An 18497-nucleotide genomic window follows, 5' to 3' on the forward strand; every position below is an offset into this window, starting at 1 on the left:
AAGAACCCGAACACGGGAGCAACATGTCGCAACATGTCGTTGTCCTGGACAGCGACTAGTTCTAATTTTCAGAAAAAAAAATAAAATTAGAAAATGGTGACGTGGACCCATTTTTTGTAAATAGTTTGAAACCCGCCCTATTTTGTTAAATAGTTTCGATTTCAACCCCATTTAAGCAAAAACTTCATAACAAAATGGGGTGGAGGGAAATGGAGGGGGAAGGATTTGGAGAGATTCATTTTCCCTCTTCCAAGGCAAATCAAATCCCTCCACAATATGAAAGATTTGGAGAAAAAATGTATCCAAACAAGCAATTTCCATTCTCCCTCCCCTTCTCTCCCCTCCCTTTCCTTTCCCTCTATCCCCCTCCCCTCCCCTTCCTTCTTATTTTGCTATACAAACAAGTTAGTTTCACTATAGACTGATATATCCGTCTAAAGTAAAAGACGGGTCAAATATGCTTAAAGTGATGATATTTTTGGATCCCACCATATAACTTGTTGCTTATCTTATGCTTAAAGTGAGTGAATATTTGGCTCGTCTATAACCATAGATGGATATCTCCTCTCTATAATGAGAAGCTTAATTTTTGTCCCTCCTAACAACTTATTTGCGCCACTTATTAAGCACTACTCTTAGTCACCCCTATACCAACAACTTATTTGTGCCAATTAAGAAGAGCACTGGCCTGAATTCTATTGCTATAAATTGTTGCCGAAGCAAGACGAAATAGCACAAATGTTATACATACTTCAACATTATCACGTACCAAAACTTTAAGCAACTAATAATTAGCTTTCAAAACTTTAGATATTATCAAAATGGAAAACCTTTCATTTAATGTGAACAACCACAATGCCGATGAGGGAGAGTGTCCCCGACCTCTAGCCAATTTTCAACCGGATCTATGGGAGAACCACGTCATGGACTTCACTCCCCTTAACGAGGTTATTATCTCGCTTTTAAAATTAAGTTCTTTGTTTGTTTTTAGGTATGTTATGTCGGCTTTGCATGGCATCTAAAATCACCGTACTTTGATCATAATTTTCTTTATTTATACATCATTTTTTTCATTTTTGGAAAAATAATATATGTGTTATCTTTTTCTGATATTTTTTAACGTTGATTACAAGGAAAAAAATTTAAAGAAATGGAAAGATATACTAAAAGAGATAAAAAAAAATATGTTCATTTTTTTTTTACAACGATAAACTACTGTAATTAAAAGAAAAAGACTTACCATTCCTCTGCGACTATATATATTGCCACTTAAATTCGCAGACTCACAGTTGTGTAACTTGTGTTCATTTGTATATGGAGGTGGCCGAAAGGCAAATAAAGCAGGAAATCGACGAGCTGAAAGAGCTAGTGCGGAAGAAGCTTATGGCGGAAGATAAGGATCCAAAGGAGAGACTCGTGTATATTGATACTATTCAGCGACTTGGAGTTGCATACCACTTTGATGATGAAATTGAATCCATCTTGCTTAATTTTCATAACATGCATTTTAATGAAGAGTGTTTTAAGAATGACCTTCATTATGTGTCCCTACGATTTCGCATCTTGCGCCAACATGGCTTCTTTGTGTCCTGTGGTACGTTGCAATTGTGATCTGACATTTAGACATGTTTTCAGCGGGAGCGAACAAGTAATAGCAGAACGTAAACTTGAAAAAAATTCAGAAATTTTAACCAAAACTTTCAATTTTTCCATCTCACCCGGGGGCGAGCGCCACTGCTAACTCCCCTAAATCCACCACTGCTCCATACAGTTTTATAAAATAGTTGGTATACTGATATTTATTCAATATTTAATAAGTTTATTTAAATATCTATTCTTTATGTCTCAATTATTTATTTGCCTTTTATATTAATTGACAAAACAGAAGTGTTCAAAAACTTGAAAAATGATGAAGAAAGCTTCGAGGAGAATGATGTGGAGGCAATGTTGAGCCTCTATGAAGCCTCACATCTTAGAGTGCACGGAGAGTGCGTGCTGGATGAGGCAGTTGCGTACACTCGTGCGCGACTGGCACAATTTGCTAGCGACCCCAACTGTTCTATGGCACATCAAGTAACCCGTGCGTTGGATTTGCCCTTGTTCAAGCGCTCCCCAAGACTTGAATCTAAGTACCAAATCTCGGTCTATGAATCCGGCTTGTCACCTGATGATAATTTGCTCAAATTAGCCAAATTAGATTTCAACCTTCTTCAGTCATTGCATAACAAAGAATTGCAGGAAATTATAAGGTATACCTCGCCTTATTTTCAAATCTGAAATACATCTTTCAAATACTACACGATATAAAAAAGCGATTGGAAAAGATATACAAAATTCCCTATCTACTAAAAGAATAGGAGGCTCACAATTTTTCCTTTAAAAAACATCTTTTTATTAAATTATATTATTTTCACTAAATTCTAATCTATAATCTCTTGATTAAAATATAAATAAAATAAAATTTATATAAAACATAATTGCTAAAGCATTTGTCGTTATTATTTGAGAATAACTTGACTCATACTAGTATAAAACAAGATACTAAATCGGTATTATTGCTTTCATGATAAAATAAATAAAACAAATAGGAGAATTTAAAAATTGAAATCAGTAGCTTTATGGTCTAAAAAACTATTTTGTTTTAAATATAATTTAGCACATTATTCAATTCCCTTCATTAATGGTCAGTTATAACTTTTTTTTTTCTCAAAGCAAATTACAACGACGAGAAATATGAACAATTAATAACGTGCCATTATTATATAAGTAATTAATTAAAAAAAAATTAAATACCGTGCATTTAATGCACGAGGTCTACACTCAGTGACGGATGCAGGATTTGACTAAAGGGGGGGCACACCCAAAAAAAAAATTGCGGACAACTTTTATACATTAAAATTTTTTCATCGTCTAACTTTGAACATACAAAAAAAATTAGCCAAACCTAACCATAGTGAGATTCGAACACGAGACCATCAGGGAAGTTTATAAGCCTCTTACCACCAGACCAAGAGCATTATCATGCTAAAAATAGGCGCTCTAAATATGTAAACATAGATTTTCAGTTTTTTTTTTTTTTTTTTTTTTTTTTGTCACGTGAGGGCACGTGCCCTCACTTCCCCCCCCCCCCCTCCCCCCAATCCGCCGCTGTCTACACTAGTATATCTTAAAAGAATATTTGCATATTCTATTTTATTAGTAGGTACTCTTTTGGTTTCGGTCAATTATTATCTATTTTCGTGTTGGGTGTATCAATCAATTGTTATCTATTTTTATTTTTGGTAAGTTTTATACTAGTAGGCAAGTGGACATCTGATGTGAGCAAGTGGATAGGTAAGAGAACCCTTTTATTTATCATTATTTTTCTTATTTCTGTGGTTTTTTTTGTGCCAAAATAAATGCTTGGGACGAAAGGAGAATAATTTAACCTGTTTCAGCCTAACTTTTACTCCGACCAGGTGGTCGAAAAGCTTGGACTTCACCCGAAAACTTCCCTATGCGAGGGACAGATTAATGGAGGCAAATGCTTGGATGATAGGTGTATACGCTGAACCAAAGTATTCGTATGCTAGAATAATCAGCAACAAGCTATTCAAGTTCATATCCATCGTAGATGATACCTACGATGCATATGGAGTTATTCCGGAGCTACAACTCTTCACCGATGCAATAGAAAGGTTTGTCTAATCGAGCTTATTGGTGATTTGTACAAGCTTGCGTGTACAAAACAAACTAAATAATGCGTTTTTTTGTACGTTAAAAATGGAGCGAGGCTATTCAGTCAGTACTTAAAACTTGGATAAACTTCTCAGGATTTGATTCAAGTCCATAGGAATTTTTGATAGAAACCATGCACACAATAACATAACAAAGATAAGAATCAGAATAATAACAAAGATATAATATTTACGACTGGAGTCCATGCCTTGTCCTCCTACATACTTGTCAGTTGTCATGGATAGTTGTCTATTAGAGAACAATTGGTCTCCCTTGTGACGGGTTACCATTTGTGACGGATATTTTGTGAGATAAAATGGTAACAAAATGAGTTAGTGGAGAAAGGGGACCACATGAATAGTGTTGCAGAGAGAGAAAAAGTGGGGATTTTTGTGAGGTAAAATGGTATCCGTCTTCAGTTTGTGACGGATATGTCATGTCTTCAATGAGAATTTGTGATTAGAGAATGCTTTTGTTTAGAATAGAGGGAATAAACTCTAACAAAGTTTATGGACCGAGACTATTCCATCTGCTAGGCTTTGAGCCCGTCCCTTAATAGAAACAGTGGCAACTGGCAAACCTGATATTGATTTGATATACTCGAGGAGTCGAGGGTTTATCGTTTATTGGTTTTGTATGTAGGTGGGATAAAAGTTGTGTTAGTCAACTTCCAGACTACATGAAATTTATCTACAATGTGATTCTTGATACGTGCGAAGAAATCAGAAGAGATTTGGCAAGTGAAGGAAGGTCTTATGCAGCCGATTATTTCTGCCTACAAGTAAGGGTTAATTAATCTTTACACGCTTATAAAATTAATTTTTCTAAATTTACACTTTTATAACATACTTCTGATCAAATTTTGCCCCCTTAGTCTGATTCCGATCTAAAAAAATGGTATATTTCATCAAATTTCAAATTTTTCGTCTAAAATCCTTAATTTATGACGAAAATGCCCTTTACCCTTATTTCTTTCTTTTATCTCACCTTCTATTTCCTTCTCTCTCATACCTATTTACTTTTTTTTTTCTAACCTTCTTTTTCTTTTATTCTATCTTCGTCTATAATGATATATACTTGTCATCTTGAACCTCCAAAAATATGAATGACTTCTTGTTGAGTTCAACTAAGACACTTCTTTTGTATATATTTTCAAATTATGCATATTTCCTTTTATTTTTTCAGATTGCCAATAGTTTTTTTTTTTTTTCAAATTATGTAATTAGGGTACTTAGTTTTGTATTGTATTGCAATTTGTTCGTAACTTACATGACTACTTAGAAACAGAATAGAGTATGAACATAAACTATTAAGTGGATATAGAACGAGAACATTTAACTGAATAAACGAAATATATATAATTTTTATAATTGAATAAATGATATTTATTTTAATGGTATGACAAATTATTGCCAAAAAATCGAACAAAAATTGCATAAACTAAACATTTAAAAGACGCGGATTAGAGTATTTTGGGTATTTTAAGATGTTTTCATTAAGTTTAAGAATACCACTGATATTTTTGAAAAACGAGGGATGACACATAGAATTCGAAGAAATGTAAGGATACCATATAAAAAAATCCAGAAAAAAAATATATATATATAGAACTGAGAACTTCTACAGTATTACTTATATTGGGTCAATTGTACAGATGAAAGCTGTGTGTAGGAGTTACATGCAAGAAGCAAAATGGTGTCATAAAAACTATGTACCAACATATGATGAGTATATGAAAAATGCTATTGGAAGCTCCAGCTACAAATATATGCCAACGGTCGTTTCTGTTGGAATAACGGATATAAGGAAGGATGCCTTCGAATGGATTAACCAACCATCCAAGGCAATACTAGCTGCCTGTGTGATGGCTAGGATCTTGAATGATATTAGTAGCCACAAGGTATGTGGCTTCTGCCCAAGAAATCGGTTTTTCGTAGTGCCTACGTCCTAATTATGTGTTTACTGCTTATTAAAATACTCTCCTAATTAAATAATAAAAAAGTTAAACAAATAAATACAGCAAAAAGTTTATTTATTACTTTAACCCTAACGAGGTTCACCAATAACGTAATGTAACTACTCATTGCCACAATTATAGGGAGTTGCTAAATCCCGACATCCCGCACAATATTTTACTCAATCCCGCACTTTTTTCCGCCTTTTTCCATTTTTATCCCTCTCATTTCTCACCCACAAATTAAAGAGAGACAAATTATTAATCAAAAATCCAAGAAATCCCAAAAGAAAAAACAGGATAGATGTGGTGCTCCTACCCCAAAACTGACCGATGACGCCCAGTTGGAACCAGTTTGGATCGTCGGTGACGGAGAATCGTCAGCGTTTGTGGGTGTTGAGAAAGGGAGAAGCGAAAGGGGTTGGGTCGAGCGATGACTGATGCATTTCTCAAATTTGGTGGGTAAATTTCTAGCAATAGGCGTTGGATCTCTAGTAAAACTACTGCTAATCATAATCCTTGAAGACAACCCCATCTGAATTCACGCACATTAAAAGGAAGAAATGATTTTGAGAACTCTATCCGTTGATCTGTTCTATCTACCGGGGTGAATCTAATTTTCAAACCCTATTTATTAAAAATTCCCCCTTTTTTTTAAAAAAAAAAAAAAAACATTCATCTAGTCGGTTATAATTAAGACGATTACTATTAAAATTGTTGATAAAACAAAGAATATATGTACGAATTACGATCATAATTGTCAAATTATTAACAAATTGATTAGTTTTTGGGAGAGAGGGAAGGTGAGAATTTTTTCTATTTTTTTTGTTCTTGATGAGGGTGGTGGTGGACCATAAATACTATTCTACAACCAGTTGTATAGTAGCATTGTATAACCGCTTTAAAGTTATTGAGCTCTTATATAAAGTTGTTGAGCTATTTTACAAGTTATTGAGTTATTTTACGAAGTTATTGAGCTTAATAATTATTCTGTGAAGCTCAATAACTTTGTATCATAACTCGATAATTTTGTCAGTAGAGCTCGATAACTTTATAACAAAACTCAACTACATTGAATAAGTTGTATATACAACTAGTTGTATAAAACATTAACCGGTGGTGGACAAAAGTGGCAAATTGTGTAGGATTAAGTAAAATTGTGTGCGGGATTTAGCAATTACGCAATTATATTAATACGTCCGTCCTTTACATTTTTCTACTTTTGATTTTGGTACAAAGACCCATAAAAGAGAAGAGGTCAATCATTAGATGGCAAACAGACTAAATTGAGCATAAAGGATCAAATTGCCATTCAGAGGCAGGGGCGGAGCCGGGAATGAAATCTATCTAGGACTAAATTTATAGACTATTGAAACGTATTGGTTAAAAAAAATTCAGACCGTGCATATCCATGTATGAGTTTTCGGACACTTGCAAAGTGAGTTTTTGCGTGTATTTTGTCCAATTTTTAGGCTAAATAAAATAAAATGTATACTTTTTACGTAAAAATTGCCTTATTAATTTTCCGTTAATTTTATGGAACCTCGGAAATAATTTTTTTGGATTCACTACCTTGACAGATAGAAATAGGTTGGTATTTGAATAAAAATCAAACAAAACTTGTCTTCAATAGGAGTTGATCCCCAGCCTTCTTGGTAGGTGACCAACAAAGCTACCATCTATGCTAAAATTTGGGTATACAATATTTGTGCACTGAATTTTATTTATCATTCAACTAGGGTTATAGCCCTAGTAAAAATAGCCTAATTCCGCCCTCTTTAGAGGCATTCCTAAAATAAACAAGTAAAAAATTAACTGAGACACTCTAAAATAGAATAGATAAATAAATGATCGGGACAAAAAAAGTAACATTTAGTTTTATGGTGATCTTTATATTATCTTATATGCTCATGAATTAGAGTACGTACAAAAATATACTCTATTATAGGATAAGTGAAACATTCTTGACGCTATAAAGTCTCCACCTTCCTCACTCCGGAAAGGCGGAAAGATTCAAACTTCGAAGCACATCCAAATGACTATTTTCGTCCTAACTATTTACTTATCTTGCATTATTATCAATAGATTAGGCGGGGATTAATTTGTACGGCGAATAACACAGCTGATCAAAATACCCAAAGAGAAAAGAAGTTAAAACAAATAAAGGAAGTTAAACAAATGAATGGGGGAGTAGGGGTGTTAATGAGACGAGACAGTTCGCGAGCTACTCGTGATCGGCTCGGTCAAAGCTCGGCTAGTACGAGCTCGACTCGGGCTCGGGTTTGGCTTGAGAGCATAACGAGTCAAGCCCAGTGTCACGGTCCGCTACTTTTGCCGGACCGTGGCGCGCACCTTTGCCCCTTCTCTAGGCAAGATGCAAGCGACAAGGCTCTTCGTACTAGTGAGGGATCGCCCACTAGCACGTTACTCGGGTCTCGGGTCGGTGTGTGTCGGGAATCCTAGTCACGATTATCAAGTCCGACACACGAAAGCAATAAAAGTAAGCAATACGATTATTGAAAGCAAGCAACAAGCAACAACAAGCTTTTGGATGAGAAGCGGTTTTTCATTGACTAGCACCTCTCAAAGAGGGAAATTTGATAGTTTGGTCCTGGTAGCAGGATACATTGAATTTACAAGTTTAGTTCAGAATAGCGATATACCTACTTATGGAAACCTATTCTAAAACTACTAAGAAAATACTTACTACAAATGTACAAGGGAAATGAAAATACATAAGCATAAATAAATCTAAGGGTTCAAGTGTGCGGATCGTCACACTCTCCCCCACCTAATCTGTTGCCGCCCTCGGCAACACAAAAAATCTTGAATGGTGCTTCAGTGAGACATCCTCGGTGAGCTCTGACCGTCCATGCAGTGTTGGGGATTGGCTTGTTCCACTCGGCTTGAATGTGCGCTTCGTCCCAAACAATGACTGGCCTCTTCGTCCCTTCAAGGATAGGCTGGAGTTCCTTGACATAGAAGCTGCCGAACATCATGTTCTCCAAGTCCACCACGGGCTCCTTGTCTCTCGGGAACGCCCACTTTGCCGCTGCTTGAAAAGTGCTCTCTCGGGCTTTCTCCTCAATGCGGCTCCAACGGACTTTCACTTTTTCTCTCCTCACTTCAAAGACCGCATTCAAGGGAATGTGAGATCTCCAGACGCCGAATCAGCATTTCGGCGCGGCCCCCGATGGTACGAGGCCTTCTCTCTTGGGTCGACCGACCGTAAACCAGACGTCGACTCAACACATCGACGCGGCCCCCGATGGTACGAGGCCTACTTCTTTGGGCATCTCGGCCCTCATTGTCTACTCCTCGGTGAGGGGGTAGACTCTTCTTTCGTCCCCCAGGCCACTTAGCATCGTAGTTAGCCTGGGTCTTGTCCGCCCTCGGCTCTACCGAACCTTTAGGCATTCTCCAAGGTCGCATCCCTTGTTTCGGCGTCGGTATCACCCTCATAGCCGAAATTCGATGCTGCCCCTTGTCTTCGTCGCTGTCTACCGTCTTCACTACGATAGACCCCATTAGTAGCATCGATCCGTCACTCGGTTTCAATACCACCAATGCTTTCTCGAAAGAAGCGCATCCCGAGTACTAACTTGAAGTCATCCGGTGAACGGTGGTGAAGTCGAGCTCCCCTGCCCACTCACCCACTTGGACCGCGACCTTCTTAGCCACTCCTTGGACGCGTCTCATTTTCCCATTGACCGGCTTCAGGCAGCTGTTAGCATCCCGCAAAACAAGCCCCAACCGATCAGCTTCTTCTTTCGTAACAAAGTTGTGGGAGGCACCCGAGTCGATCAAAGCTCGTGCGTGCTTCCCATTCACCATCATGTCCACGTACATGAGCCCGTCTGATTTCTTGGCGGAGGAAGCTTCGTACTTCCCCATCGCGCTGATCCTCTGAAGTGAGCCCATCCGTGGTTGGTCTTCACCATCACTCGAGTCTTCGTTACACTCTTGGTGATAGTCGGCCAACGCCCCATCAAGACGCTCTTGAGCCCCTTTCGGCATCTTCTTGAACATGGCATTGAACTCCGCTTGGTTCGGACAATCGGCCATCTTGTGAGGACCCTTGCACACAAAACACGCGAACGGTCTCTTCGTTGTGGAAGCAGTAGAGTTTCCCCCCTTCGAAGACGAGCTTGAGGGCGAGTTCGTAGTGCTCGCCGATTGGGCTTGACTTCCTTGTGAGCGGAACCGACTGTTCCCAACTGAAATGGCGCTGTTTTGTGGCCTTTGTCCATTGTACCCACTCTGTGACGCACCAGTATTCCCCGTTGGTGCCACCACTCTTGGTGCCTCTCGCTCTCCGTGAAAGTCGAGTAGGCGCTCCGCAGCCGATATGGCCGAAGACAGCGTTTTGGGATTCTGCCTCATGACCTCTTGTTGTGCCCACCTCTTCAACCCGTCAATGAACTCGAATGTCCTATCCGTCTCGGACATTTCGCTAATCTCGAGCATGCACGCTGAGAATTCCCTCACATATTCCCGGATTGATTTGGTGTGCTTGATTTCCTTCAACTTCTTCCGAGCAACAAACTCCGTGTTCTCGGGGTAGAAGTGATCCTTCAAGATCCTCTTGAAGTCGGCCCACGATGTCACCGTAATCGTGCCCGCATCAATTTCCTTGTACCTAGCCCTCCACCACATCTTGGCATCGTCGACTAGATACATGCTTGCCGTGACAACTTCCGCGTCTTCGTCGAGCCCACTTACTCGGAAGTATTGCTCCATATCGAAGATAAAGTTATCCACCGCTTTCGAATCCCTCGCCCCATAGTAGGCACGAGGTGGGGGTGCCTTCACCTTATGGCTCCCCATAGATTTCCCGTCATTGCCTACCGCTTTCACGAGCGTGGCACAAGTGTTCTCTAACATCTCGACCTTTCGGTGCAGATGATTGATCTCTTCCTCCCGATCGTCGGGGATCGCACCACTGATCGCTTGGATGCGAATGTCCATCCCGTCTACCTTCGTCTCAAGGTCACAAACCGTCTTTTGCAACTCCTCGAGGCTCGCGGCCATCCGCATCACGATGTCCTCGAGTTTGGGAAGCTTGACGTCGATTGCGTCCTCTAAGGCATCCACTCGGTCCTCGATTGTTTCGCCCATTTTCTCGATCTCGATAAACAAATGCGGCTTGCAGACGCCCGTCCGAAGACCGGGCTCTGATACCAAATGTCACGGTCCGCTACTTTTGCCGGACCGTGGCGCGCACCTTTGCCCCTTCTCTAGGCAAGATGCAAGCGACAAGGCTCTTCGTACTAGTGAGGGATCGCCCACTAGCACGATACTCGGGTCTCGGGTCGGTGTGTGTCGGGAATCCTAGTCACGATTATCAAGTCCGACACACGAAAGCAATAAAAGTAAGCAATACGATTATTGAAAGCAAGCAACAAGCAACAACAAGCTTTTGGATGAGAAGCGGTTTTTCATTGACTAGCACCTCTCAAAGAGGGAAATTTGATAGTTTGGTCCTGGTAGCAGGATACATTGAATTTACAAGTTTAGTTCAGAATAGCGATATACCTACTTATGGAAACCTATTCTAAAACTACTAAGAAAATACTTACTACAAATGTACAAGGGAAATGAAAATACATAAGCATAAATAAATCTAAGGGTTCAAGTGTGCGGATCGTCACACCCAGCAAAGGTTGGCTCGACTCGAAAAGCTCGCGAGTATATATTGCTCATATTTTATAAAAATATTTCATCATGATTATATTTTTGTATAACACATTTCAAGTGTCTCGCTGATTTGCCAAATATTTTTACATATTAATTTCGAGTTTTGTTATTGAAAATATCGAAAGAAAAAATTAAAAAAATATACAGTTTTATATAGGCTCGAGTTTGTCTCGAGCTCGCGTTAAAGCTCGCAACCTTTATAACGAGCACATTTTTTTCAAGCTCGGATAAGCTCGAGATCGGCTCGAGCTCGAGTTTTGGTTCTTGAGCACAAGCCGAGCAAGACCAAGTTTAAGCTTGGCTCTGCTCGTTAACACCCCTAGGGGAGAGGGAGATATACAACACACACAATGTTAATTTATTTAATTTATTTTCAAATTGTTTATTTATTTTTGTTTTAACATTTTTGTTATATATAAAAAAATATTTCCTTTGTTTCAGTCATTTATTTACTTTTTATATATTTTTTATAAGAGATTTATTTTAATAAAGGTAAACAAATTATGAGTACAGAATAGACGCCATTATTAGGAGTTTGTGACGTTAATTAACAGTTCTCTTTTGGTGTAATATTACAGGTTGAACAGGATAGAGGCCATGTGGCATCCGCGGTGGAATGCTACATGAAACAATTTGGTGTGACACAAAAAGAAGCTTATGAAAAACTATTCTTGATAGTTGAAAATGCATGGATGGATTTGAAAGAAGAAATATTTCGACCAACTGCTGTTCCAATGGAGTTACTAACTCGAGTACTAAATCAGTGTAGGGCATTATATGATTTTTATGCGACGGGTGAAGATGGATACACCATGAACCAATTAATGCAGGGTCAAGTTGAAGCGGTTCTCAAATCTCCGATAACATAACCAATTGGGTTTGTTTAAGATTGTTTAAATTAAGACAGTTATAAATAAGAATTGGTGTAACATAAATAATATTTCGTACTTTGTACTTACTATATTCAAAATAATTCACTACCTATAATAAGTTACAGTACTTAAAAATAATATAAGGGAGTACACCTTATAATTACACCAATACACCACTGAGGCACTGAGAACGTTTTTCTCGTATCTATTGTAGTTTCTAGCATGTAATTATAACGAGATATTGTCCCACATTAAAATTTCATATTTGTCCTTTGAGCAATATTGTCCTTGAGATTTGAGTTATAGGTTAATTATCCATTCCTATTTATGTTTCTCTTTTTATAGATGTAAAGAAATAAAGTGCAAAGCGTCTCACTATAGATAAAGGATATCCGTCTATATATAGCTATGGATGGGCCAAATAACCACTCACTTTAAGCAAAATGGGCCAAATGTCACCACCTTATCGTCAAATGTCACCAATACCATTTCCATGTGATAAACTACTTGTTGTAGCTTAGCAAATGGCACTGGTGACATTTTGTAACACCCCCTCTATCTTACCCGGCCAAGGTAATTGGGAGATGTTCCCATCTCGGTTTCCCGAGGCGGTAAATCGGAGATACAATCAAGAAATATTTATTATAAATAAATAAGTTTAGTGATTACAAACCATAAACGTAAACAAATGATAAATGAAATACAACTCGTCTATGACTATATCAACCACCTAGTGGCTAAGTACTCGACTCCAAAGTCCGTAGTGCATCCCGAATCCCGATCATGTCAACACGCAAAACCTATACTCAACCTGCTGTTGGAGTAAGTGTCCTTAACAATGGTGCGATCACATGATTAAATCTCATAATAAGAATACGTAAGTGATGATTCATTTATGTAGTCAACTGATCAGCAATAATGAGTAATGATTGGCTAACTAGAGTTTGACATTACCGTCGTTTGACGGTGGTGGTCAGTTGATTCCTTAAGGTCACACCTATAGGCCAATTCTCTTAATAGATAAATTAGTTAATTGTATAATAATACAAGTTAATTAATACCTTAAAATTGAACAATTTATATTTGTGAGTGAGAGTTTGATATCTTATTGTGTAGCTTATTAAAATATCAATTAGTTGGAACATTTTGGTTTACTAAGAAAATGAAATTATTAGTTTGGTTTGGATTTACCAGGAATACGGGTCAGGTTAGGGCCAGAATACGTGTCCGAGAAAAGTTTATGACGTCTTTTATTCGCCTACATTTATCATTTTTCAATCGAAAAAATGTACTTTTTGAAATTAAATTATTTTTAAATATTAATAATATTATTATATTCATTATTTTAATAATTATTTTATTATTTAATGATATAAAAGTTATGTAAAATTCAATTTTAAATTAATTTTTTATTAAAAATATTAAAATAATATTTATTATTTGAATATAATATAAAAATATTAGTCCCTCCACACACACTCATTTTCACCCCATTTTGAAAATGAGTGTGTGGAGGGAGTAATATTTTAAAAATATTCTTAATTTCTCTTTTGATCCAACGGGTCGGAAGGGTTTCGACCCTAAAATAACGGATCATTTTGGATCACGGTCAAGATTTACGGGTCTTTGACCCTAAAAATGGCCAGGCGTGTCGGGTTTGCAAGTTGGGTCAGATTTTGACAGGTCTAGGTATACCTGTCGACGGGGGGCTCCAAATAACATTAAGGACCCCAAAAATCTTAAGTCAATTACTATCTCAACTAGAGTGAGCTGTTAAATCTAAATGACTATTATGACTATTGCTTATTGGGCTTCACTACCAAGACGGCTACAACTTGCGCCCAATAACATGGAATAATTACTTTGGGTAGATTGAAATGTCTCAATAAAATGAGTGAATAATTAACCTAGAAATTTGAAGTAGACCATACTCCACATGAAAAACAATTTGAAGACTCGTTAACCCGACGCAAACCCATCATATAACCAATTCAAGTGAAATTATATTAAAGCAAATAAAATCCGACTCTGAAATAAACCGACCAAAACCAACCCGACTAAGTATGCTTCTATAAGTAGCAGTAGTGCAATTGGGCAAGTGATTATAACTTATAAGAAGCAAATTAGAAAAATGGATAACGTGACAAAAGTAGTACAAAGTTTAGGGAAACTCCCTTTTCTTCATCTAGCTCTCATCATTTCACTCCTAACCTTCATAATCATATTCTACAAATGCCTATACAACACCACCACCAAAACCAAAAATCCGAAATTGCCCTCGCCGCCAAGGTTGCCTATCATAGGCAACCTTCACCAACTCGGCAAACTCCCACATCGCTCCTTACGATCCTTATCGGAGAGATATGGAGACCTTATGTTGCTCCACCTTGGCACCAAGCCAATTCTTGTCGTCTCATCTGCTAACGGAGCAGAGGAAATCATGAAAACCCATGACATTAACTTTGCAAACCGGCCATACTTGAAGATTGCGGCCTTAGTCATCTATGATGGTAAGGACATAGCTTTTGGCAAGTATGGAGAGCACTGGAGGAAGCTTAAGAGTATCTGTGTATTGAATATGCTAAGCAACAAAAAAGTTCGTTCCTTTCGAAAAATCAGGGAAGAAGAAGTTGGGCTCATGGTTGAAAGCATCCAAAAATCGACACCCAATTCGCCACTAAATTTGTCCAATACTTTCATGAAACTAATAAGTGATTTGGTTTTCAGGGCGTTGTTTGGAAAAAATTGTGGTGAAGAATATCTTGGACCGCTTTTAAAAGAATTAAGCGAGGCAGTCGGGTCATTTATTTTTGGAGATTTCATACGTTGGTTGGGTTGGATTGATGAATTTAGTGGCGTGTTATCTAAGGGAAGAAAAGTTGCTAGATCGTTAGATTCGTTGATCCAGAAGAGAGTCGAGGAGCATATAAACGGGTTTGATGATGATGGTCGTAACCAAGAAGATAAAATTCAGTACCTTGTAGACGTTCTGCTTGAAAGTCAGAGGAATGATTCATCCATAGATATGGACACTGTCAAAGCACTTCTTATGGTAAATATTTCTCATACTGTACTACTCCCTCCGTCTTGGACTCCTGGTCAATTGTTGTACTTTGGTTTTGGCGTCTATTCTTAAAATAGAAAGGATAACAATTAACTGAAACACCTAAAATGGAAAAGGACAACAAATGACCGGGACAGAGGGAGTATCATCTTCCACCCTGAGCCCCTTTTTATTACTCCCTCGGTACCGGTGAGAAGTTATCTATTTCAGTTTTGGACTTTTGGGGTGTATTATTCAACAAGTTATCTATTTCCATTATTCAAGATTTTATTCAATAGTTTTGAGTTTAAAATTGATATGGCCTACACAGGATATGATTACAGCAGGAATAGAGACAACTGCAACGTTACTAGAATGGACAATGTCGGAGTTGCTTATGCACCCGTTAGTCATGAAAAGGCTGCAAAAAGAATTGAGGGGATTTCTCAGAGGAAAAACTGTAATCAACGAGGATGATTTGAAGGACATGATGTACTTAAAGGCTCTAATCAAGGAGTCACTAAGGCTACATCCTCCACTTCCCTTTCTACTATTTAGAGAATCTTCTCAAGATGCACGAGTCCAAAACTATGACATTCGTGCTGGAACACAAGTTATCATCAACGCGTGGGCCCTACAACGACACCCGGCTTATTGGGAAGAGCCAGAGGAATTCAGACCAGAGAGATTTCTTAACTATTCGGGGCATGACTTTGGATTCATTCCGTTTGGAGGTGGAAGACGAGGCTGCCCTGGGATTGCTTTCGCTAATGTTGAAGCTGAACTCGCGTTAGCGAATCTTGTAGGTCACTTCAATTGGAAGTTGCCTGATGAGGTGAATGTTGATTCTTTCATGGCGGAAAGTTTTGGCGCCTCATTGCGTAGGCGAGATCCGTTCATAGCCATTCCAACTCCATATTCGAATTATTAGGTGATCGAAGTAAAAAGACTCTAAGCTTTGAATATTCTAAAAATTCATCAATATACTGTTTACCAAATACTCTTTATCTGTAATAAAGTTTGTCCTTGTATGTTTGTTTCTGTACGTTTTTAAATTCTATGATAGGATTAACATGGACATTGATCATTCACTAGCTGATGATAATGATATAGATCTATCCGTGTGTTTATTTGTTCCAATATTCGATTTGAGTTTGGATCGCTGACAGGAAATAGATTCTTCAGGAAATGGAAATAATCCTAATTTATTCCGAGTTTGCATCTTCTCTATTTCCTAAATGAGATAGAGGGTCTAGTTTCCTCGCACAAGATAATATTACATTACATTTCTGTTTTCGTTGCCTTTTCCCTTCATTTTTCGATATAAAACTTGAATCGTTAGATCGTGTTGAAAGTCGTAAGCGTTAATAGGAAATGGAGTCTTTCTTTCTTTTTTTTTTTTTTAAGAAATGGAGATGATCCTAATTTATTTCATCTCACTACTGAAATTCCACATTTTAGGTGTATACACTGAACCGAAGTATTCATATGCTAGAATAGTTTGCAACAAGTTATTCAAGTTGATATCCATCGTAGACGACACCTACGATGCATATGGTGTCGTTCAAGAGCTACAACTCTTCACTGATGCAATCCAAAGGTTTGTCACAATTTTGCGAGAAATTCTTGTGTACTCCGGGAGTACCGTACTCCTTACACCTAGGATATTATTATATTCTATTTGGTGGATTAGTTTTAAGTGTAAGGAGTACGGTACTCCCGGAGTACGTAAGAATTTTTTCAATTTTGCACATAGAAGACAACGAAGTAATTGTGTGTCACCGTTGAAGTGACTACTTTTGATAAATAATGATTATTTTATGTTCAAAAGTGACCACTTTGTAATAATAAAAATTACTCAGCAGTTTACACAAAATGATTACTTTTACCATAAAATGGTCATTTTTTATGTGATGGCTTTGGAGGTGGGATAAAAGTTGTGTGAACCAGCTTCCGGATTACATGAAATTTATCTACAATGTGATTCTAGGCACGTGCGAAGAATTCGGGAATGATTTGGCTAGAGAAGGAAGGTCGTGGGCAGTTGACTACGTCCGCTTACAGGTAATAATGCACTTAACAGTTGTCGCTAGACCTAACATACAAGTCAATTGGGTCAGATACAGGTCGGGTTAATTAGTTGGAACTTATATTTGCTCAATTGTTCAGATGAAAGCGATGTGTCAGAGCTACATGCAAGAAGCAAACGGATTTGCTAAAGATCGCCCCTAACTTTACTCATATCGCCCCTAGAAATTACCTTTTTGCCCTTAAACAATAAATAAGCAAAAACTTGTTTGTATTTTATTTCTTCTCGACTTTCGTATTTTATTAAAAACCGTTTCAAACCCGCTTCAAAAATAGAATTAAATTTTGAAAAAAAAAAAAAAAAAAAAAAAAAAAAAAAAAAACACACCACTCATCCTCACGTTGAACACAGCACACCCAACAACAACAACTTCCTCCTTTTTTTTTTCAAATTCAAAATTTAAAAATCGTTTCAACAACTTTGTTCAACAAATCGCTTCAAAATTCAAACGGATTTGTCCTCTATTCCTCCCAAAGTAGAAGAAGGTATGTTTTTTAATTTTGTTTTGTAACCCAATTAAATTTGTTTGGTTAGTATAGATTTATGTATGGGTTGATTTAGGTATAGATTTGGATGATTAGAGCCAAAATTAGGTTGTTTGTTTGTGATTTGTTAAAAAAAAAAAAAAAAAAAAAAAAAAGGACGAACTGAATCCGGAAACGCAACAATTTGGGAACGACGCACCATTCGTGTGAAATACACGAATCAATTCGGCATATTTCGTGTGAAATACACGAAAAAACCTGGGTATTTTCGTGTGATTTACACGAATGGACCAGGCTAATTTCGTGTATTTCACACGAATGGACCCGGCCATTTTCGTGTATTTCACACGAAAGGACCAGGCCTATTTCGTGTATTTCACACGAATGGACCTTTTTTTTTTTTTAAACCGTTTAATATTTTTTTTAATCCGTTTTTTTTTATTTTCTTATATTAATTCGTAAATTAGGTGTTCGAAATAATTTTATTTAATTTACTTTTGTTTTTTTTTTTCTATTTTTTACTTCGAATATTACGTTTTTTATTTTTATATTTACGTTTGAATTAGTTTATTTGTAATATTAGATTTGAATTAGTTTAATCCGTTTAATTTTTTTTTTCTTATTTTAACTCGTAAATTAG

The 18497-nt window shown here is 37.4% G+C and overlaps 3 protein-coding genes across 3 annotated transcripts; all 3 read left to right on the top strand.

Moving 5' to 3' along the window:
* Positions 1–752: 752 nt before the first annotated feature.
* LOC141646922 (sesquiterpene synthase 2-like) lies at positions 753–12512 on the top strand. The gene is made up of 7 exons (XM_074454924.1): positions 753–947; positions 1321–1594; positions 1886–2249; positions 3459–3677; positions 4360–4498; positions 5372–5617; positions 11947–12512. The coding sequence occupies exons 1-7, from the start codon at positions 822–824 to the stop codon at positions 12235–12237; spliced, it is 1659 nt and encodes a 552-aa protein (XP_074311025.1). The 5' UTR covers positions 753–821; the 3' UTR covers positions 12238–12512.
* Positions 12513–14355: 1843 nt separating this feature from the next.
* On the top strand, positions 14356–16374 carry LOC141645852 (3-beta-hydroxylase-like). The gene is made up of 2 exons (XM_074454035.1): positions 14356–15292; positions 15615–16374. The coding sequence occupies exons 1-2, from the start codon at positions 14372–14374 to the stop codon at positions 16212–16214; spliced, it is 1521 nt and encodes a 506-aa protein (XP_074310136.1). The 5' UTR covers positions 14356–14371; the 3' UTR covers positions 16215–16374.
* Positions 16375–16692: 318 nt separating this feature from the next.
* LOC141646556 (vetispiradiene synthase 3-like) lies at positions 16693–17515 on the top strand. Its single transcript, XM_074454425.1, has 3 exons — positions 16693–16883; positions 17209–17347; positions 17453–17515. Exons 1-3 carry the CDS (start codon positions 16693–16695, stop codon positions 17513–17515), a joined length of 393 nt encoding a protein of 130 aa, XP_074310526.1.
* Positions 17516–18497: the final 982 nt, after the last annotated feature.

Source organism: Silene latifolia, chromosome 3, assembly GCF_048544455.1.
Source record: "Silene latifolia isolate original U9 population chromosome 3, ASM4854445v1, whole genome shotgun sequence".
Lineage (NCBI taxonomy): Eukaryota > Viridiplantae > Streptophyta > Magnoliopsida > Caryophyllales > Caryophyllaceae > Silene > Silene latifolia.

Excerpts from the sequence above, each read along its gene's own strand:
- LOC141646556 (XM_074454425.1), top strand. The coding sequence starts at position 16,693 with ATGGAGATGATCCTAATTTATTTCATCTCACTACTGAAATTCCACATT. Across the intron at positions 16,884-17,208 it reads TTCACTGATGCAATCCAAAG|GTGGGATAAAAGTTGTGTGA; the intron begins GTTTGTCACAAT and ends ATGGCTTTGGAG. Across the intron at positions 17,348-17,452 it reads TTGACTACGTCCGCTTACAG|ATGAAAGCGATGTGTCAGAG; the intron begins GTAATAATGCAC and ends TCAATTGTTCAG.
- LOC141646922 (XM_074454924.1), top strand. The coding sequence starts at position 822 with ATGGAAAACCTTTCATTTAATGTGAACAACCACAATGCCGATGAGGGA. Across the intron at positions 948-1,320 it reads ACTTCACTCCCCTTAACGAG|GTGGCCGAAAGGCAAATAAA; the intron begins GTTATTATCTCG and ends TTGTATATGGAG. Across the intron at positions 4,499-5,371 it reads CCGATTATTTCTGCCTACAA|ATGAAAGCTGTGTGTAGGAG; the intron begins GTAAGGGTTAAT and ends TCAATTGTACAG.
- LOC141645852 (XM_074454035.1), top strand. The coding sequence starts at position 14,372 with ATGGATAACGTGACAAAAGTAGTACAAAGTTTAGGGAAACTCCCTTTT. Across the intron at positions 15,293-15,614 it reads CTGTCAAAGCACTTCTTATG|GATATGATTACAGCAGGAAT; the intron begins GTAAATATTTCT and ends TGGCCTACACAG.